This window comes from Botryllus schlosseri, chromosome 4, assembly GCF_051294905.1.
Source record: "Botryllus schlosseri isolate E-star chromosome 4, Bs_hap1, whole genome shotgun sequence".
Taxonomy (NCBI): Eukaryota; Metazoa; Chordata; class Ascidiacea; order Stolidobranchia; family Styelidae; genus Botryllus; species Botryllus schlosseri.
The window spans coordinates 19353283-19376063 of record NC_137239.1 but is presented as its reverse complement, the minus strand read 5'-3'; the positions used below and the strand labels follow the sequence as shown (position 1 = coordinate 19376063).

The 22781-nt window shown below is 40.2% G+C and overlaps 1 protein-coding gene across 1 annotated transcript in view; it reads right to left on the bottom strand.

Annotated features, from left to right (window-relative positions):
- The window catches only part of LOC145437261 (protein zyg-11 homolog), a 29846-nt gene extending 10515 nt beyond the window's left edge, over positions 1 to 19331 (bottom strand). The window contains exons 1-13 of the mRNA XM_080314456.1: positions 19093 to 19331; positions 18992 to 19029; positions 18889 to 18931; positions 14135 to 14283; positions 13922 to 14062; positions 6540 to 6677; positions 5970 to 6074; positions 4173 to 4331; positions 3882 to 4043; positions 2443 to 2490; positions 2220 to 2327; positions 1038 to 1148; positions 281 to 431 (exon numbers count right to left, since the gene is read on the bottom strand). Coding sequence (XP_080170582.1) covers positions 281 to 431; positions 1038 to 1148; positions 2220 to 2327; positions 2443 to 2490; positions 3882 to 4043; positions 4173 to 4331; positions 5970 to 6074; positions 6540 to 6677; positions 13922 to 14062; positions 14135 to 14209 — 1198 coding nt within the window. The 5' untranslated portion in view covers positions 14210 to 14283; positions 18889 to 18931; positions 18992 to 19029; positions 19093 to 19331. The remainder of the gene's footprint in view (positions 1 to 280; positions 432 to 1037; positions 1149 to 2219; positions 2328 to 2442; positions 2491 to 3881; positions 4044 to 4172; positions 4332 to 5969; positions 6075 to 6539; positions 6678 to 13921; positions 14063 to 14134; positions 14284 to 18888; positions 18932 to 18991; positions 19030 to 19092) is intronic.
- Positions 19332 to 22781: the final 3450 nt, after the last annotated feature.

The window sequence follows — 22781 nt, the reverse complement described above, 5'->3', positions numbered from 1 at the left end:
AATCTACAGAATAAGCGATGGACACGCAGAATTCCAAACATTTTCCAAATTTTGAACAACCTTAGTGCGCATCTTTGTACTATAACTACACGGTCAATCAGGGTTTCAAGGCTTTCACAATGGAAAATAGTATTGAAACAATAACTCTCGTTGATAAACAAACTCCTAGTGGCAAGGAGCGTATCATTTCAGTACTCGAAAAATCATCTCTCACGGCTCGACTCATTATAATTAATGATCGATGAGCGCCCAGCACCAACAAAACTCACGAAACACCAACCATTCTTCAGACAGACGTGACGCATGGCCCAGGCGGCCCACAACTGTACGGCCGGGATGTCGTGGCGTCTCAATAACGGGAAAAAAGGTTTCAAAGTCCGATAAGCTACCATTTCTCCATCGGGTGGCTTCCACGACAGCACACAAGAGAACTAGAACATGAAAAAAGGGTCAGTAACAAAATATTTCTATCTTTCCGAAAGCGCAAGTAGGTTTTCCCTACTTTTTAAACTCTTTTCATTTCTACTAGCAAAACAAGGCGGAAGTATTTACTTTTCCCTTCAAAATCGCTCTTTCTACCTATACAGTGTACTCAACATGTTTTGTCAACTCCTTACTCGAGTGGTTATGTTTTTGATCACTTTAACTTTTAATTGACATTATTTTAGACAAAACCACTTAGTTTTTACAATTTTGATTTTTAAAAGTAGAAAGCGACTTGAGACGGAGCTAGAAAACTATGATCTACCAAATACTAAAGTAACTAGTTTCATTTTTTAGATCTAAGCAACCTCTTGCTCGTAATTTGTGCGAGTCCTTCACGAGTCAAAGATTTGTCAAAAATGTCCAGATTTTCAATTTTTAGGTCACAAATGTAATTCCCTAGCCCTGGGTACTTTTCAGACGTAACAAGTCGTTTTTCCACCTGAACTAGTTTTTGGCATCCGGTGTATTGGAAATCGCAATTTCTGCTTGTAACGTTTCAGCGTTACTTGTACTTCTACTAGGGTAGCAACTACTTTGACTACTTTTCTCACCACGTCCTCGAGACATGCTTTTCTCATTCCGCTGCAATTGAGTCGCGAGTCCCATTCCGCGTCATCCAGCATGGCCAAGTGAGAAATGACTCCTGCCGCAAAGTAACACACCTGAAACGATATTGCAATCAGAGATGGACCATTGGAAAAATTCCAGTATTTTCCAAATAGATTAGAATTAGAATTCAAGCTACACTGTTTTTATAACCAAATTAGAATAGGTTTAGAATGATAGCTGCAGTTTTTCCAAATTTTATTGGAATTCGAATGATAGCTATACACAGTTTTGTTCTTCAAAATATATTACAATTAAAATGATAGTCACACTGTTTTTATTCTTCAAATTAGATTAGAATTCAATGATGGCTACACAGTTTTTTTTTAAATTTGATTAGAATGCGAATGGTAGCTACAGTTTTTTTTAAAATTATAGTAGAATTCAATGATGACTGCACAGTTTTTTTTTCCAAATTTGATTAGAATTCGAATGATAGCTACACAGCTTCTTTTTTAAAAATAGATTGCAATTATAATGATAGCTACACAGCTTCTTTTTTCAAATTAAATTTGAATCAAACAATGACCTCACCTTTTTTCCAAATTCGATTAGAATTCAATGATGGCTACACTGTTTCTTTCAAAATTAGAGTAGAATTCAGTGATGACTACACAGTCTTTTTCCAAATTTGATTAGAATTCGAATGATAGCTACACAGCTTTTTTTCAAAATAGATAACAATTACCGTAAAATGATAGCTACACTGTTTTTTTTAAAATTAAATTATATGCGTGATTGCTACACGCAGTCTTTTTTTCAAATTTGATCAGAATTCGAATGATAGCTACGCAGTTTTTCCAAATTATTTTATGTTTAGAATGATAGCTACATAGTTTTTCCAAATTATTCACAATTAAATTATAGCCACAATTTTTCCAACTTGGATTTTAATTAATAGTACCAAGTTCGCAATAACAAAATTGAATCAAATTGTGAATTAGGAATACAACAAAATAAAGTTCAGGTCATGCCAAGTCTAAGTCCATTCTTCAAATGTCTGTACAGCATGCTTGGTTCGTTTTTGTACGATACAGTTAACCTGCAGAATTTTCAGGAAAGCCAGAAATTATCTGGCTGTGAAGTCAGAAGATCGGGAAAAAAGTTGAAAAACCAAACAAAGAAACCTCAATATGTTCGGAAGCGAGCAAAGTCCGGACGTTCTGAATGAGCGACGTCTTGTTGTGGAGGAGAAGGAGGTAAGGTCGGAGCTCGGCAACCTCTGCCAGATTGTTCTGCGCAAAATACAAGAAATTCGATAAAGTTGTGAAACAAATGAAAACAAATTTGCGAATAAAAATTTGGAAAAACTTGGGAAACTTTTCATAAAATGGAAAGAAAATCACCCACCAGCAGCCCCAGGATTCTTGTTTGGACGCATGGATTGTCGTAGTGTATCTGTAACGGTACGGACGTTAGGGTAATTAAAACAAACTTTTCTTATAAAATTTCGCTGCGTGCCTTAAAATATTGTACATCAAATTTGGTTCAATTACAGCCCATACAAGTGAAGTTATCACAGTGAAAAATTTTGGATTTAATGGAAAAAATGATTTTTTTTCGAAGGAACCAAATCAAGTCATTAGGTTACCAATAAAAAAGCTGCACATAAATTTTGGCCCACTTCTAATAGGCCTTTATAAAAAAGTAAAAATAATTTACTAAAATAATTACACTGGAACCCTATGAAATGGCCAGGTTGCCCAGAATGCTGTAACTTAGGTTTGGCTCAATTCCAACTCATACAAGCGAAGTTTTTAGTGCATTTTTTTTTAAATTTATTAAAAAAAAATTATTCAACTGGAGACCCATGAAATTGTTAGATTGCCTAGATTACGCACTGGGGCAGACTTGGACAACTAGATAATTCTAGCTGCCTAATTAGAACCACTAGAGTGAAATGTCCGTGGTCTTATTCTAATCTAATTCAGTAATTGTAGTTCTACTCTAATTCGAAAAATACTTTTTTAGCTATCATTCTAATTTGAATATATTTTTTAAAGAACCTGTATTGAACCTATATTACGAATCCAATTTCGAAAAAAATTTTGTAGCTTTAATTCTAATTCTGCTCTAATTTGGAAACACCTGTGTAGCTATAATTCTAATTCTAACCTAATTTGAAAAAACTGTGTAGGTATAATGCCTATTCAATTTAGAAAAGCTGAAAATTAGCTAGTAGCCCAAGTCCATTTTTTTAGTCGCATTTTTTATTAACCAAAAATCTAGTCTGATACCTTCATTTCTATGGGTTGGAATGGTGTTAAATTTGATGTCCATCGTTTTTTTAGGCAACCTAACAATTCCATCGAATACTCAGTGAAATTAACTAAAAAGTTTGTTTGAACAAACCTTATGGAAATGCGTGGGGGAGCCTTGATAGCATACTTGGAAAACTGGAAAATTGTCGGCCTTAACCAATTGGATTAGATTTAGGAATATAGCTACAATTTTTTCCAAATAATATTAGAATTAAGATTTTGCAAAAACTTTGAAACTGAAATCAATTTCAAATCAGAAAGAAATACTACAAAAATAAAGTTGAGTTCATATCTAATCAGAGATTATACTCATAAGCACGAGGATGGCAAATGTCTATACAACATGGTTGGATCGTTTCGCACGATACAGGTCTCCTGTTGCTTTTCCAGGAAAAGCAGAAATTAGATTTGAATCAAAATGAGAACATGGAAACATTTCACAAATTATATTACCGGTATTTTTCTCTAATCGCTCGAACTAGACAACTAGAATTGTCAAGTTGAGAGCAGACATGGGGACAGACTCACAGACAGAACGCGCAAGACCAGCGCCAGCCCGTTGTTCTGAATGAAGTTCCTGCAAGTGGAAGAACTCTCGTCTGTCAAATTCCAAAGCGCGCTCAGAGCAAATTTGAGCGTCAAATCCGAGGCTCCAACGTTCAGCTTCTGATCCACGATTTGCAGCAGCGCCTGAAGGCGAAATCGTCGGTCGGTACGGAGAAATTCTACTTTTTTAAAGAACTCTAGTGGATTTTGCCAACTTGTACTTGAGTAGCAATGCTGAATACTTTGACCGTCCGTGGTGTACGCATATACTACCTTCATATTTGTGTTGGAGCCCAAAATGGCGGTTTCCTCGGTCGAAATCTTGGCCGCCAGTATTGAAATGATGGCAACCGCCATTCTGTGCATGGCCTCGTCGTCACTGGAACACAGACATTGCATGACCAGACGCGCGGCCTTGAAAAAGTCAAACGTCTGCAAAAGAATGACAGAATTGTACAAAACTACCGATCTAGTTACTTGACGGTCAACTAACTAATGTTATTTTAAATAGTGTATTCATATTGAAATGAACCCGAATATTTTCGGCTGACACTCGTCAGGGGTAATCGTCAGCAACTAGTAGAGAATTGGAAAGAACATTGTATATCAGCAATCGTATCACAAAATATGACGTCACCAGCATGAAATTTCGAATGAGAGAGCGTTCAATGTACTATTTTTAGGTGATACACGAACTCCTTTTGTTGACAGAGTTTTGGTTGGTGTATTTTGATAAAAGTTGATTCCAAGGCACACAAATGGAATTGTGAACGGCCTCGACCTACGATTCGAAATCGGTCGTCTCGATAATTATTCGCACAAATCGGATTATCCAACAGATGTTTGCCGATGGCAGAATTAATTGCCTTTGATCGATCAGCATCAATCTTAAGTGGATGAGTTAAGGGTGAGCTTTTCACATCGCGTGACGCACGTGTTCTGATAAATCTGGGGACATGTTGGTTTATGCGGTCCTGCAGACGTCTTGACGTTCTTCCCACGTAGCCACAATCACAGTGGCACCTATATTCGTACACTACATTACTTTGTTGAAGTGCAGGAAGCACGTCTTTGCGTGTTGAAGGGAGCAGTTGTGTTGTTGTAAAAATCACATTGGTTTTGACTGTATCGTAACATTTACCGACAGCAGAAATCAATTGTTTTTCAAAGCGGGTGGAAATGGGGCCAATCCAAGGTAGATGGATATAAACATCTTTTATTGTTCGTGCGGTGGGCTCTGTTCGTTTTTCTGCGTTGAATTGCGTTAATTTCCTCTCCATGCCGCGGCTGATGACGTCATCAGAAACCCGAAAATATTCGGGTTCATTTCAATATGAATACACTATTCAATTGTATATTGAAGTTCTGTACCTCCAAGAAGCTCTTCTAATGTTATTTTCAATAGTTCTACTTCTAGTGATAAGTAAGTAGTCCTAGTATTTGTTGCGAGTTTTGAAAGTTAGTCGTTTTACTTCTAGTTCTGGTTGTTAGTTTTAAAATGCGAGTAATTCTATCCTAGTTGTGACTTTTGAAAAGTGACTATAGTTACAGTTTTGAGAAGTGAGCAGTTCTATTTCTAGTGTTAGTTGTTAATCTTGAAAAGTGATTTGCTCTAGTCCTAATTGCGTAGTTTGAAATCCAGTAGTTCTAGTTTTAGTTGCTAGTTTTGAAAAGTGAATAGTTCTAGTTCTAGTTGTGACTTTTGAAATATGAGTAGTTTTAGTGGCGAGTTTTGAAAAGTGAGTATTTCTAGTTCTAGCCTTAGTTTTAAACATCGAGTAGTTCTTATTCTAGTTCTGGTTGTTAGTTTTGAAAAGTGAGTAGTTCTAGTTCGAATTGCGAGTTTTGAAAAGTGAGTAGTTTTACTCAGTTGCGCATTTTGAAAAGGGAGTAAGTCCTAGTTCTAATACTAGTTGCAAGTTGTAAAAAGTTAGTAGTTCTAGTACGAGTGCTAGTTGCGAGTTTTGAAAAACGAGTATAGTTCTGGTTCTATTAGCGTATTTTGAGAAGTGACTAGTTCTAGTTCAAGTCGGCATAATGCAGCATCCACGATTGCAATCGCAAACTCACCACATTCTTCAGAATACGCTCGTTGCAAAGTGTCATGAGGCAGTTTTTTTGCAATTGCCGTTTATGAGAGAACAGATTCATTGTCACCAGAGTCGCCGTGACGACCTGCGGAACAAAGCAGAGGTGCTCAGAGTAGTCGGTAACGCTATAAATTTCTACTCAATTTCAAGCAGAAGTCAGGATTTCAAGAATATTTCAAGTGGAAAAATAAAATGATTGGTATTAAAACTACTCAGGACGATTATTTATTGGACCTAAAATGAAACATGTTGACCTATAAAACACTATGAAGTTAAATTACGCACTAAACGTTATAAAGTCATAGAATTCTAGCACTTTTCTGATCTGAATTGTCTGCCCGTACAAAGTGACTTTGCAAGAATTGAGATGGTAATATTCCTATCAAAAGTAATGTGACGAAAGCACCTGTGTTCAAGTAGAAGTAGAAGTAATCTAACAACAGTACCAATTGAGTAATGATTGCAAGTAGGTAAAACCGAAAAGTAGAAGTATATTAAGTAGAAAAAATAGAAAAAAAAGGAAACCAACTACTAAGTATTTGTAACTGACCTGGGACAGAACCGGCACAGGAATTTGAGAGCCAGATTCACGATTAGTCAGATTATAGACACAAGCCGAGCCAGCTAATTGCACTGCGTAAGCTTCCGCAGACGAATTCTGGTGATATGTCATGCAGCGCAACACCAGCTGTGGATCAGATAGAGATTTCATTGCTTTTTCAACTGGAACGTTGACAACGAACAAGCTGAGTATGTAAAACACCCAACACCACATACACAAGGGCTGGGGTCAATGATTCGAGTACTCGAATCTGAATCGAGTATTAATTCTAATGATTCAAGTCTAGTACAGAGAGATGATTTTTTAGTACTGAAATTACACGCTTCTTGCCACTAAGAGTCAATCTATCAACAACAATTATAGTTTTGATATTATTCCCCACTGTGGAAGACTGTAAAGTAAACCAAGATTGGTAGCATCGCGACATAGTGAACATGTAGTACACTACGACGGCTCTTAGTCTTTACTAACCCGAGGAACACTTGTACTAATCTGCATAAGCCTTCGCTGAACACCAGATCTTTGCTGAATCATAAAAACAAAAACATACCACAATACACATCTAACCACACGTCCAATACATTACTACGATCAGGGGTTCTCAGCCATTTTTTGGCTGTGGTCCATTTTCCGGTTTGGAAATGTTCTGTGGCCCACCTCTTATCCTAGACTATATAGAGCCATAATCCCCTTTAATGAATGGTAATCGCCACCGGCGATATGGCTATTTCTCTATATTGTGGGCATTGTTCTCTTACTAATCATATTTAAATTTAGGGCGGCATGAACGTGAAATCACGCGAGGCGCGACGAAAATTTTTCAAGTTGAATAAATCTCCAACAAACAACCAACGAAATAATTTTAGGTAACTTAGAGCTCCCCCAAAAGTGGAGATAATAGGATGTTAGCTGTACAATGTACATAGTATGTCTTGTACCTATTGAAGTGGCGATGTCAGAACATTAAATCAAATGATACAATCAATTCATGTGACTCTTACACTATGTACAATGATTTAAAGACCGGACATTTTCAGACCGACGCCAAAGATTAATGAGCTGCGCTAACTCCTCAATCCATTACAATTCGTTGCGGTACTTCCACAGAAAGTTGAAAATTGATAATAAATTGCAATTGGGGCTAGTTTATGGTATCGATCTGCCGAAGTACGGTAAATCTACATCAAATTCACGTCAGTCAGAGTTTATTGAGTTCGAAAACGCGGGGTACGTATATGTACTATGTACAACATTAAATCAACTTAATGTCACACGTAAACCCAATCTTTCATGGTCGCGAATCCATTTCCAATATGAAAATGTTCCGTGGTCCATCTCAAAGTTTGTCAAGATGATTACTAAAAAAATGGTTGCACCTTTTCCCCGACTTACTCAGAATGGAATGGGCAGCTGATTACGTTCAACATATCTCCTCGATCCCCAGAAGAGCTCAATCAACAACCCTCAGGTTCAGAACCTCAAACCTCAAACTTTTTTAGACACGCCCCCCTTTATGACAGTGAAAAATTTGGCGCCCCCTTATCGTCATATCACAAAATGCAACCAGAATGCTAGAAATCCCAACGGATTCTTTGATGGCATGGAATGTTAGTAATGTTGATGAGAGATGTCTCAAATATCAAATCCGCACTATACTCAGATAAACAACTATGAATTGTAGATAAATCGCGCGGGGCGCGAAAAACATTTCAGTTTACCGCATCTTCGTGCCCCCTTCAGATGGTTTCACGCTGCCCAGTATATGAGAACCACTGCACTAAAGCATCCAAACGGCCTTAACCGTCACTATAGGAATTCACCGTTCTCTTATAATTGCGATTACAATTACCGTAATTTTCCATGTATAATGCGCAAAATTTTACCGAATTTTTTTCCTAAAATAGGGGGGTGCGTATTATACATGGGTACAGCAAGCCTTAAAAAAAATCCCTCGATCACATACTTGAAATCACACCTTCCTTCATGTTTGTTTAAATCGCGCATCACCTCTAGCCATTGGGCCCCGTAATTCGTATTATAGAGTGTAACGCGCTGCCAAATAGAGAAGCGTGTTGCCAATTAACGGAAAGCGAGTTTCTAATTAACGAGAGTCGTCTGCAAAGCACGCGATCTCTTGCTGAGTTGGTTTGCCGTTTGTACGCGAGCGAAATTAGGTCGCTGATTGCTACAAGCGTGCGACTGCGAGGCAATCCTTGTTGATTCATCTCGTCAACGACAGGCCTTAACAATCGCATACATAAGAGGTCATGTGCGTAAGATATAATCGCGTGCGTAATCAGTCGCATCTCCAACAGGACTGGTGCGCCCGACATAACCGTTGGCCTGAGCAATCGCATCTGTAATTGTAATAGGCCACGTGCGCAAGATGTCGTGTGTCGCTAGCCTGAGCTATCGCGTCGCCGACCTCGCAGGCTTTGGCTACTATCCACTCTCGTTTAGAGACAATGCCGTTAATTGTATTATGATTAGCAATCAGTATGTCATGATTGTTCGACAGTGACGTCGCAAAACAGAACAACATCGAATACTAAACCGCAACTATTCATGTACTCATGTACTGCGAATGCAGGGTGCGTGCTATACAGAGGTGGTCAGTAACGAAGTACTTATACTTTTTCGAAGTACTCAAGTAGTTATCCTCTACTTCTGGTACTTACTCAAGTACATCTGATTCGCTACTTCTACTTCTACTTCGTAATATATGGTGATCTACTTACTTACTTTTCGCTATTTTCAGTTTGTCAAGTAGAAGTAGTTCAATCTTTCAATCAGGAAGATAGCCTGAGGAATTTCGGGGCTGTTTTCACGGAGTATCAACATTTAATTTTCATAAAAATTGAGTAAAGCCCAGAATTTTTGTCGTGCTTTGCGCGCAGTGATGGATATACGGAGTTACCAGTATGATTTCACGGAAGTATCGATGAATATATTTTAGGTAGCGGGTTGGCGTGGTTTCGTTCACACAGGGATATCTAGAATTAGATATCTAGATATCCCTGCGTTTACACCACATTATCCCCCTTCGCCCATATGAAATAATTCATCACGGTATATACGAATCATCAAAACGTTTGAAACTGATGTTTCGCAATCTAGCATTTAATTGTCATATCGTAATCTAGCATGTTCGTGGTGCGTCCTAACCTGGAAAAGTGGACTCTGACATTTTTTTGTTAGTTTTAGAGCTGTTTTAGCATACCACCTTTGAAATTTTCTGGACTAAAGACATGAAAAACGTGTTCCGCTTTTAAAAGTAGTATTTATGTTCCATTTTCAATTCCCAGTATCATACTTTGAGTTATAATTAAAATCAGTATTTTGTCTGGATAACATGCATGTTGAAGTAGGCTATAAAAGCAAGTGTATAGTAATGCCTTTAATTTCCGGAAATAAAGCTACACAATATCGCATTTTTACGGTCCACCACCACCATATTATTTAACGTTTACTAATCGCGCAAAGTGTTTACACCGTATCCTAGACAACTTCTTCGTATTGCTCTTCGACTAAACTACGGACTTCATAATATGGGGGATGGCGCCATACCATGCTATTTTCTAAAACGTGCTGTTCGAGAAAACAGAGGATACGTATCGCATTTCCATATCAATTCTATCATTTTCTTCCCATGATGTGGACGAATGCTTATGCTATCGAAAATTGGATACCTGCTGGTATGCATCAATATGAATCAAGCTCGTCACCTTTCGCTTAGCTCAATTTGCACCATTTTACAATCCATGTGGACGAATTAGGATCGTTTTCACAACTACTTACTTACTTGAGTACTTTTAAAGTCAATCAATTCTACTTCTACTTCAAGTAGATTTACCTTGCTTATGGAAGAAGTACTTCTACTCGTACTTGAGTAGATTTTTTCGTCGCTACTTCTACTTCTACTTGAGTAGCTTTCTTGACTACTTTGACCACCTCTGGTGCTATACATGGGTACAGGCTTTTCCCCAGAATATACACGTCATTTTAAGGGTGCGTATTATACATGGGGGCGCACTATATTCCGAAAATTACGGTAGTCTTATTTCTGAAAATGATGGCCATTTTGATTTTATTTTTGCGAGGGAGGGATACCCATATCAAGATCAATATGGATCGAAACATGACGCTAAATCGCGCGCAGCGCGAAAAAAATTCCAAGTATCATAATTTTGAACTAAAAATGTTATTGTATTATTTTGATTCAGGAAAGAATTTTGCGCCGTCTTCAGGCCATCAATATTCCGGACATTTATGCATATTTTAGGATTTCCTCTCGGACGCTAGTTAGCACACTCAAATTCCGGACGTATGGCAACCGTACACTAAGTCTCATCAGAGTCGGATGAAAAGCTTTATGTATAATACGTATAATTCGATAATATGAATATATTTCTGGAGATCTAACAAATTAACTTGACATTCGCCAATCTACAAATTTCCAAATAGCTCTGTGGCCCACCTCAAATTACTCCTGTGGCCCACCCTTTGAGAGGCCCTGCTTTAGATTGATGGTACGCAAAATGAACTGTGCATCAACAGAGTGCTAAGAGAAAGAAGAAAAAACATTTACATATGATATCCACACAAACGAAAATATTATAATGAATATTCATGGCAAATCTGCTGTTCCATTTAAGTTACCAGCTCAGAAATGTGAGGTTTAACCTTGGAAAGTGACGCTGTATTGTTAGGCCGAAACTGCGTGTTACCAATTGCTTGATTACAAATGAGCTTATAAATATTGAAGATAGAATTAGCATTTCAGACAGACTGGGCTTCAATTTCGAATCACGACCTCCCCTGTATGCGCCACTGCACACGACGTGCAGCCCCAACAGTTATAATTCGACTACTGATCAGGTGTATTTACCTGCAACCAATAATTGCCAAGACAGGCGTATCATCACAAATTATATGTATGAGTTGACTGTGTGTCTTAACCCCCGGAAAAACCCTATTGTTTCATGGAATACCAGTAATTGGAGATAGAATTGGCGTTTCAAAAGGACCGGGTTTCGATTTTTAAACCCAGGCCCTCTGCGAACGGTAATACACACGGCCTTCACAATTCGGCTACAGGAAATTGACACAGAAAAGGTCATATCGGAGACCGCAAAGAAATAACTTGGAAGAGTACTTCCCGGATTGCAACTAAATCGAGAAGAAACCTTGAGCATCGATCAACACTGCGGACATGTTTCGCCACAAACTACTTACTGACGTGTATATACAATAATGGACCTCACACAAACTTCACCTTCAGAGGTAAATTAAAAATACTTCAATGGAATTGTAGGAGCATTTATGGAAATATCCCGGTATTAAAATATTTCATAGGATGACTTGATGGAAAACCTGGTGTACTTGCCCTGCAGGAAACTCACCAGCCATTGTCTATATTTTCAGCAGAGCTTATTGCAATAAGAGCGGTGTTGGACTGGATTACAGTAAAATGCTTGCCAAATTCTAATATCACGATTTTTTTTCAGACAGCGAAAGCGCCCTGACAGCAATCAACATGTGTAACACAACGAACAGCATCGTCGTTAGATACGCAAGAACGGAACAACGACGCGGTCTTCAAGAAGAAAGCAGTTTCGATGGTATGGATCCCTGGACACAAGAATGTTGGTTTCAACGAGACAGCTGATCAACCTGTGCGAGACACAGCGAATGATCTATCAGCCAACATGGAAAAGCAGGATATATCTACGAATGAAGCAAATTCCCTAATTCATAAATTCTGCAAAACCCAATGGGTTAATCACTGGAATCAAATGGACATTGACTCGCAAGTCGTAATATCGACGAATTTTTTCAAGTATCGATGATCACACGACTATGCCGTCGCTTTCTCGTAGACGTAGAGAGTCGTCTATTCGCATTCGAATGCAAACGGGCATTGTAGACTAAACGCTCATCTGCACAGACTTTGCTTCATGAAACGAGACTGTGTGACACATGCAATCAACCAGATACGCTTGAGCATTTTGTTACATCATGCAATCTCCACAATATTCCACTTTCGTTTAGCTCGCCATTGAAAAGTCCTTCCACGGTACAATCACATGTTACGTTGTTTTGTTCACTATATGGACGGATAGTTCTATGAATAAACACTAGACAGACATGGTACAAAAGGCCGAGAAGCACCCCTCCCCCTATAGATGCATACATGCATACAGGATAAATGATCAATAAAGCTGTCTTTCACCCATATTAGAATCATCATGAATACTTCGAAAATTGAATTTGCCTTGAATCGTGACTTGACTCGTGATTTGGGCTGGGCAAAATCGAGTAGGCTTACCTGAGTGATTCGATTCTGAATCACGTATTATTCTTCGTCTCGAGTATTCGAGTATCACTCATTATGGCGTCATAACAGAATGGAAGATTTCAAATATGTACCTTTCATGCCACCCGAAAGAATATAATGCCTGTAATCCATTACAGTAGGCCTAAAGTTACTTTGGTATTTTTTCGGCCATACCGATTTCATTGCACTTTGTGGCAATGTTGTGGGATGGTCAGGACTTGCGGAAATGTGTTATTTCCAGTAACGTTAGTAGCTTTGTACTGTACGTTTCGTACGCTGAGATATGGCCAATTAAGGTTTCAAGGCTTGCACAGTGGAAAATAGTACCGAAACTATAATTATCGTCGATAAAAATTATCGTCGATAAAAATTATCGTCGATAAATGACTGTCAGTTGCGAGGAGCTTATAATTTCAGTACTCGAAAATAATCATCGTTTACTACTCGACTCGAATCATTAAAATTACTACTCGATTCAGATTCGAGTACTCGAGTCATTATGCCCAGCCCTATTCGTGACTTGACTTGACTATACACGAGTCACTTGACTTGACTTGACAAAAACGAGTGACTTGACTCGAGTCACCTTCAAAAATCGATTGACTTGACTTGACTTGACTCGACTCGAGTCAAAATGTGCAATTAGTTGTGACTCGATGGTAGTGACTTGATACCAAGATAATAATCGGATAATAATCCGATAATAATCGGCCGGGCTCGAATAGAGAGAGAGAGATATGGTATTGTTTTTCGCCTGCACCATCGAGATGCTTTGACGACGGAGTTGCGATACGGCCCCATGGTGTCATCTAAGTCTGCGCCCCCGGTTTTTTTCCTCCTCCATGCTATCCGTGATTGCTGAGCGCCTAGCAGGATAGCTGCGGATACCAATTTTCGAGTCTTTGGTATGACCCGGCCAGGGATCGAACCCACGACCTACCGCTTGAGAAGCCGGATGCATAACTATTTATAACTATCTCGCTCGGTAATGTGGCAGGACGAAATAATGTAAAAAATCAGAGTCGTAACTCACTTCTAGCTGGTGCTTGTTATATTGTGGCGCGTGCTGTGTGTGGGTAAACAGGGCGTAGAGAGCTTCCTTCGCAAATATCGGCCTCCGGTGGTATCGAGTCAGTGATTCGATGATCTGAATCTCGGAACAATTGCCAGACACCTGCCGGGAGTTATCAGATTAGGACTTGAAAAAACAGCGTACAGGCAAAGTCGAGTCAAAGAAACCGGTCACCGTGTCTCGCGGGGCCGAATCTTCATTGTCCTGGTCGTCGGAACAATACAGCATGCCCTGCACGTCCTCCGACATTAGCAACAATCCAAGAAAAATCAGCCGGGAATGGCTCGCAAAAAAAGTCAAGAAAATTATGTCTTTGATTCCCCCTGAAACAAATCCATCGCTGTCGTTACTTGTACTGGTATACTTCAGTAGAAATTTATAACGTTACTTACGTCGTAGATAATGGGGTAGAATCGGGGACAACTTCATACTAGAAACGTACTAGATTATGTTTCTCCATATATAGACCGAATTTCATATTTTTTAATACTCTCATCAACAGTCATAACCTTCCATGCCATCAAACAATCTGTTGAGCCTGCAAGCACCCCGGTTGGATTTTGTGATATGGCGATAAGGGGGCGCGAAATTTTCACTATTATAAAGGGGGGCGTGTCTAAAAAAGGGTTGGGAACCACTATCTTAGAGCGCTTCGCTTAGTCGCATATGCTTGAATGGCATCAGTTCCATCGTGTTTAGTGAGCTTCAAACGTAATCTCATGAATGTGTTTTGTTGATCCATATATCGATCCGTCCTTGGTAATTGTACTTCCATGACATTACCTAAACTATGGGGTTTGACGACGACATATTGTGATTCGTCAATACTGGTTTGCGTGTGGGGTATACTAAATATGTTTAATCCGGTGTTATGACATTCTCTGGAACCCGCGTGCATCAACATAATTCTTTAGTCGAATATATCCTGTTGTTTACGACGACGTTTGGATGAAGTGTTCTTTGACTTTGGTTTTTTCCTTTTTATAGCCTTGGGGGTTAAAATTTTATCAATCACTCGACCACCAGCTTGTTCACTTCTCTTGATAACACTAGACTTGATATAGTTACCCTGTAATAGATCTCTCGCTATTTCACCTCCAGTCCGTAACAATTGGCCACCGGCGTATTTCGCAATAGGTGTCACTAAACGACCAAGTGATTTAAACAAACTCCCAATACCGGAACCGGCTTGAACTCCACCACTAAAATATCCATAGCCATCCCCTGTCTTGTTATAATGACGATGGACAGAATGATGATCACATAGTGTTATACCAGATAACTCACCAGCAATGTTCCCTCTAATTTAGACGAGTCTGCGCAAACACGCCAACTCACTGCGCAGGCCCATAGACAACAGTGCGCAACCTGGTACCTCATATGGTGATAAGCCTAATTTCTGGGGGATCTGCCCCCAGACCCCCCTCGGCCCTTACGCTTTTTGCCGCTACTTTTCATCTATATTGGGCGTCCGCTTGGTGGGTGTATAGCCTGGACGCGCGAAGCGAGAATATTATATATAATTAATGATTGAATCGGTCAATATGATCGGGAATTGCACATATATTGCTATCAATTTTAATCCTCTCTCTGCTCACGTAACCAGATTTACCGGTAGAGCGGATCGAGTAAGGTGTGCTGGAAAAGGTAGGACCCTTAAATAATAATCAAATATCTTCGGGCGTACCCGTTGGTAATGACTTCGGTACATGATGCTCTTTCGTGTCCTCCTATCTGCTGTGTCAAAAGTTATTGAAATCGCCCAAACGTACTAAAGTCTAAACTAAGACGTAGGCCTACACGATTTCAAATTGTTATTTCTTCTTTGAAAAAGTTGCATAAATTTCCTAAAAATTACTCCATGATTTCTGTTTATTCACGAAATAATTTTGGTTCCCCTTCGAGCTCGGGGTGCCCCATTGGGGAGTTTGGGGTGCGGCAGTTACGGTCCTGTGCGTAACACCAGACGTGCGTGTATCCATTCGAGTCACATGATTCATTGATAGAATCAAAATACAGCATTTACATTTAGTTTTATTGCATTACACCAGATAATCACATTATAAGTGAAGATGGGGAACTACGCTCAAAACACGATGTGGTCTCGACTTGAAGTTAAGCCATTGAGGGCATTTTTTTTTATCAGAACGCCGTCGCGTTTAGGCTTCTGCTGAAATATTTTCGGGATATGCACCATAGCATACGTGCGACTCTGTGGTGTCGCTAAGGGTTAAGAAGCATTCACCCGCAATTGCTATAAACCTCGACATCATGGATGTCGCACGTGTTCTGTGGTGCATATTTTGAGGGTGTTTTGACTACAGTTCTAGTGCGGTGGCTTTCTGAAGAAATGAATGCTGTTCTTTTCCATATTTTGCTTCTCTACATATTTTGCAGAGCACACCTTTATCGCTCGAAAAAGAAAAATTCTCACCTAATTTTACAGTTTTTTCGTCCGTTTTCACATGCCCCGACAACGAATCGCACTTTTTTGCTAATTTGGCTAGGTGAGGAGATGTGAAACTACCCATTCGTTTTGCCATTATTAAAGGCGGTCGGTAAACAGTGCACAATTAGCGAATATTCACTCAACGTTGGCCACACAGGCAAACAGCTATAGCCAAAACATTTGTGGCGACACAAATGGTCGCCTGTAATCGCAAGTACTGTAGACCAGTGCTCTTCAACCTTTTTCGACGTGGTACACCCTTTTAACGTTTACTCAAAACTCGTACACCCCTGTTCATCAGGGGTCTTCAAAAATGACTTTATTTCTCAAATCGTACTGGCTACTTGATAAAATTGTTAGGTTACCTAACTTAAGCCTACACACCAAATTTGGTTCAATTCCAACCAGTAGTCGCCTTTCTACGGGAGAAGAAAGTTTCTATTTATTATATAAAAATAAATAACGAAAAATTTGAAATTTTTCTGTTCACCCCATGAAAGTATTAGGCTGTCTATAAAAACGATGTTCATCAAATTTGGTTCAATTCCGACCAGTAGAAGCGGAGTTATTGCCGTCAAAAAATTTGGATTTGAATAAAATAGTATTTGGTCACAGAGTCTATTCGCAGCCAGTTAGGCCCCCCGCCACACAAATTGGAATCTGAGCAAGAACAGCATGACATTACGAACGATAATCAACCTAAATGTAACAGTATTGGGGAGAGAGTAGGTAAAGCTACTGCTGCAGAAGCGGTAATTCAGATCAGCGATGATAGCAGGCGCACCAGCCAACTGCGTATCAGGCCTGCCCCACACACAGTCGATAATAGCACATGGGCTGCAAGAGATGCCAGTAACCTCAGATCGTATGCCGCTATACACAGTCTATTGTCGCTGATTTACATCACTAATAACAAAATACTAAATTGCAAATGTATGGCGAAATATTGGACATACAATCGGCATTTTAAAACAAAAGGGTTTCGATTTCAACATGGAAGCTGTTTCGATCCTGGCTGGCTACGTCACTTCATTTATGTGCATTGCGGTATTTATTAACGTCGGGTAGGAAGTACAGATTCAAAAAGTCTGAGCTATCGCGGCGGTTTCCTCAAAAATCACTAAAAGACAAATGACTAGCTGAACAGTAACTGCATACTATCCAACACCAAATGGAACCATTGGTCTATTGCCGACGACTAAATGAAGAGAATAAATATTTGGTTATGACATCACAATCAAGCGGTGTACAGTATTACACTTGTGATAACATCGTACCATATTGCTCATTAACCTGTGCGTCAACCTGTACTGACCCATAAACCTGTCTTTGTGATAACTAACCATCGGCTCATTGTGATTCGGATCTGGTACACCCCTGTACACCCCATCCGAGTGGTACACCCTTTGCAAATTCTGGTACACCCTATAGGGTGTACGACAACCCCGGTTGAAGAGCACTGCTGTAGACGGCGATTCGGAATTTTGTGCGATCATCTGTGACGTCACAATAAACCCGTGTAAATGGTGACGTAAGCTGTTATATAGATTACTAGTAGACGACATACACGCACGAGAACGCACTTCAAATCAATAAAGCGGCCGATGTAGGCCTACCGCGTTAAAACACTGCCGGCAATATGCGGTCATTACTATCAAGACATAATGATTTTACTATCAGATTTAATGATACGAATATTCAAGCCTGACTGAAGCAAGAACAATATCAGCGTATGACCTTATCGACGGATGATTCCTGTTGAACGAATCGAATAAAACCAAAATTTGTGCTGCTAAGAAGCTGATGTAATTCAACGCCCTTCAGTGCAAAGTTGTAGAATTTCCCGACCAACGTTTGCAAAGGGATCGATTTTTTAAACAATATCGGTGCTTGTACTTGCATATTATGTATATTATCATATCTCACCATACGTGATCAGATTCGCCTGATGGAAGTGATGACTTCGAAAATTCACGGCATGTAATTGCACAGTAAATCTTACGCAATGCTCATGCCACGCGGAAAAGACTATTCGTTAGTTTCTCGCAGATTAACGTCAAGCTAGCCCATTGTTATTTATAACTTTGTCAAACCATGTTATTTCGCCATTCCCAGAAAAGATTGCGCTATTGAAATGATATCAGTATCGGCATCGCTCACGCGTACGGGACCATACTAGAAGAAAAATCTCTTTCGTGAGGCGCACATCATTGCAAATTCTCGTTTATATCTACCTTTGCGGGCAGCACTTGTACCTCGGTTTCAGACTTGAGCGATAGCAGTATTTGCCCCGGGCAATGTTACCTCTAATTTTTCACAAGTATGCGCGCCTGCGCGGTCTCTTGGACAACAGTTCGCAACGACTATAAAAAAAGTCATCACTTCGGATTTTTTGTGCGCAGCCAAGATTCTATGCGCAGAGAACGTTTCAGCACTGCGCATTTGCGCACGTGCGCAGCTTAGAGGGAACGTTGCTCACCAGTAGGCTTGCGTGTTGTTATTAATCCTTGAGTTTGCTTTGTCTGTTCAACAACAAAAATCGTTACATCATGCTCCCATCGTTCTGAACAGTAATAACTCACCGACACAATTCTTTGTCTTAATTCCACAGTTGTTGTGTCTGGTGGATAAATGAATAACAAATTATATTCATAAATCAAAGTAGTCATACCAGATAACTTGCCTATTAAGTAGTTAACCGTCGACTTGCTCTGGAATACACTCAGCTCACCAAATACGTCGTTCGCTATAACTCAATCTAACTGTCGCAACCTGCGGATTATGTTTGGATCAATAAAGTACTACACGCGGCGATATCTATTTTAGGGTTCATTTTCGCACGCTTAGGCGACTCGCTTTTTATTTCTATTATGTGATAACCCTTTCCCTCTCGATACCGCGCGGCGCTTCACACCTTATTGAGGTTCACTTCGCAGTTATTTTTACAGTTATTCGTTACGGTAACTAACTAGCGCGATTATTGAGAATTATCTTCTGTACTATCATGACTTAACAACTCCCAGTTTAAGCGAAATGGAAAAATTCATCCACAGAGTACTAGATTTCTATGTACATGGTCAAAACGTGAACCGTGTTCGAAAGTGTGATTTCACTGCATTGGTTAACTCGATTCGATCATACGACATCGATTAGAATGGAGTTTTTAGTATCATAAGCGTTGCGGCGATGAAAAGTGACATTCATTCCATTGCGGTGTACAGAGATTTAACAACAGACATCTTGAATACTCACTACAGTTCTTTGATAAGTGACTGGGTAAGAAGAAAATTTACGTATATCATAACACCTTGTGAACGACACCCTTTCTTACAGAATTCCTGTAAAGTTTACTTCAATCCAAGTCTACTCACACGGATCATCAGTGTTATACAAAGACTGTTAATTCGCTCTATACCACGCACCTAATTCTATAAATGTCGCTGGCTCTATGGATTTTCTTGGTGCAGCGAATACTGGGTGTGTTAAACGAAAAGACCTCACAAAAAAACAGCACCCCGCTGGAGTTGATCGGGAAAATTCGAATGGGTCTTTTTGAACAGTCTAGATCAGTGGTTCACATCGCCCCCTTTTCAAGGTCAATACCGATCATCGCCCCCCCCCCCCAAATTTTGTGTACCGAAAATTGGGCATACAAACTGTAATCACCGGCGGGTTGACTAAAAAAAAGGTCAAATTTTCGGCTCGTTGTCTAATTTGACACACTTTTGTAACTAAAATTCCGTGGGTTGACTAAAAAAAAAGGTCAGCCGTTTTTACGCGTCATCGCCCCCCTATCGCTCCCTTCGCTATTTTCGCCCCCCCCCCCCGTCGCCCCCTTTGTCCATTTTCACCCCCTTGTCGCCCCCTTCGTCATTTTCGCCCCCCTAGACCGCCAAATCGCCCCCTGGGGGGCGATTTCGCCCACGTTGGGAACCACTGCTAGATGTATGTTGGATAATGTCGACATGAAATTAAAATTTATACGTAACGAAGATCATTTCTGTCTGCTTGGTGACGCGGAGGATGTACAAATTGTTTTACTCGAAATGGAAGTGTATGTCAAACAGAGAGAGAGAGAGAGAGATGGTATTATTTTTCGCCTGCACCGTCGAGATGCTTTGACGACGGAGTTGCGATACGGCCCCATGAGGTCATCTAGTCTGCGCCCCCGTATTTTCTCCTCCATGCTATCCGTGATTGCTGAGCGCCTAGCAGGATAGCCGCGGATACCAATTTTCGAGTCTTTGGTATGACCCGGCCGGGGATCGAACCCACGACCCCCCGGCCTACCGCTCGAGAAGGTGGACGCATAACCATTACACTATCTCGCTCGCAGATGAAGATCGCTGAAAGTGTAAGCTTCGCACACAAGTCTGTATTACAGAAGAATACTGCCAAGTATCCCTGGATACGCTTGCAATAGTCGACTCATACATTCGCCGCGGGTTTATCGAAAATTGACAGAGAGTTAGTTATAGCGGTACCATGCCAAAGAAGATCGTAATTGGTTTAGTCGAGACCACGACATTTAACGGTGTTCCGAACAAAAATCTATTCAACTTTGAACACTTTGATGTTCAAAATCTTTCTTTAAGCGTGGATGGATGTCAAATTAGTGGACGCGAATTTCATTTCGATTTTGATAAACATGGCAGACTCGAAGGTTATATGTCACTATTCTCTCAGACGGGTCGCTGGGAATCCGTCGCACCATTAAATATTTCCCGCAAAGATTATGTTAATGGATACACTCTTTTTGTGTTCGATTTGACGCCCGATGATAGTTTGGGATGTTATCAACTTCATAAAACAGGAACTGTGCATCTGGTTTTGACTACATCGAAGCCTTTACCAACCTTAATAACCTTGTTATGTTTGAAGGAGCACTGGCGTAGCCAGCGAGGGGCGAAAGGAGCGATCGCCCCCCCCCAAATTTTTGGAAAATTTTTCGTAAAATCAATCAATATAACACTATTTTAGGGCAGATGAATGCAAACTAAAAAAATTCTTCGCGCTTCGCGCGATTTCGTGTCCATGGTCAATGGTCATAACTGTCTTGATTTTATTATCGGTGTCCCGAAAAAAAAACTTCCGCAAATACCCACAATTGAATTTAGCTGCATTCTTAATTATGAGAATACAACAGTACCAGTAGATACACGATAGTAACCCAACGTCGTTGGGTTGATTGAGTCTAGAATTGTCAGTTCAGTATGGGTATTGGGGACTGTTAGCTCCGACCATTTCCGTTACGGGACACACGAAGACATATAAAGTAGGTAACATGCGACTCCGCAAAGTGCGCTCCCAAATTGATTGACGGCCATAAAACCGACGCATGTATTCGATATAGATTTTCGGGTGCTTAAATGGCTGGCGCCTAATGATCCAGTCCCTGCAATCAGACTTCTCCGACATGAATGCAACTGGCACAGGAAAATATCGCCACATCCCGTTAAAAATTGCTAATTTGAAATCGCACGGCATGGTATATCAGCGATTCCAATCCCTAAACTAGCATCAATCTTTACCAGAGGTCAATAAATAACCGTGCTTCAACGAAGTAATTAATAAGACTGGAATCCACTTGCTCATATACACGCACCAATATTATTGATCAAATACTTTCATTTATTCAAAAACATTTACGCTCCGCGCGACTAGGTTCGAAATTCACACTGATTTCCATCACTTCGTGAAACGATCGCCCAATACAAGATATTTGGCAACTGGAAGCTTCCATAGGGTATGTGTGTGTGTGCGTCCAAGAATCGCATGAATAAAGGGTAGTGATGAAAATTGCCCATGGCAGGATGTACGGTTCTGCGACGTGTTTCCACGGGGGAGCTTCCTTAAACTCATACCCCCCCCCTCCGCAATAACAAAATATGTAATTCTGCCTACGATCTTGTGTGTGAGCGATCTCTTGGGTGGTGACAGCTTTCTCCGCAAGTCATGAAGTAACAGCAATAAATGAAAACTTTCCCGTCCGGCGCCCACCCTATAGCAACTCCAAATCAGTGGTTCTCAACCTTTTTGTCGTCGTGAACCCTCTTTGCACCTTCACGTACCCCCGCGGACCCCCAGTGCTTATTTCAAATTTGCCTCAATTATCATGCAACCTTCATCTGTCTTGTGCAATTATTAACTGTAGGCTAGTGATAAACAACAGCAAATGACCTTTCTTGAAAATAACATCGACTGTTTATTATTTTAAAGCGAATTCTGTAGCTGCATTTCTTGAAAGACAGGGCCATGTCTTGAAAATCCACGTCGTCGATTTGATATGAACGAGTGCCGAAAATCCATTTCCACAAAGATAGGTGGTGGCGAATGTAATAATAACGCGTAACACTTTCGACGGCACATTTG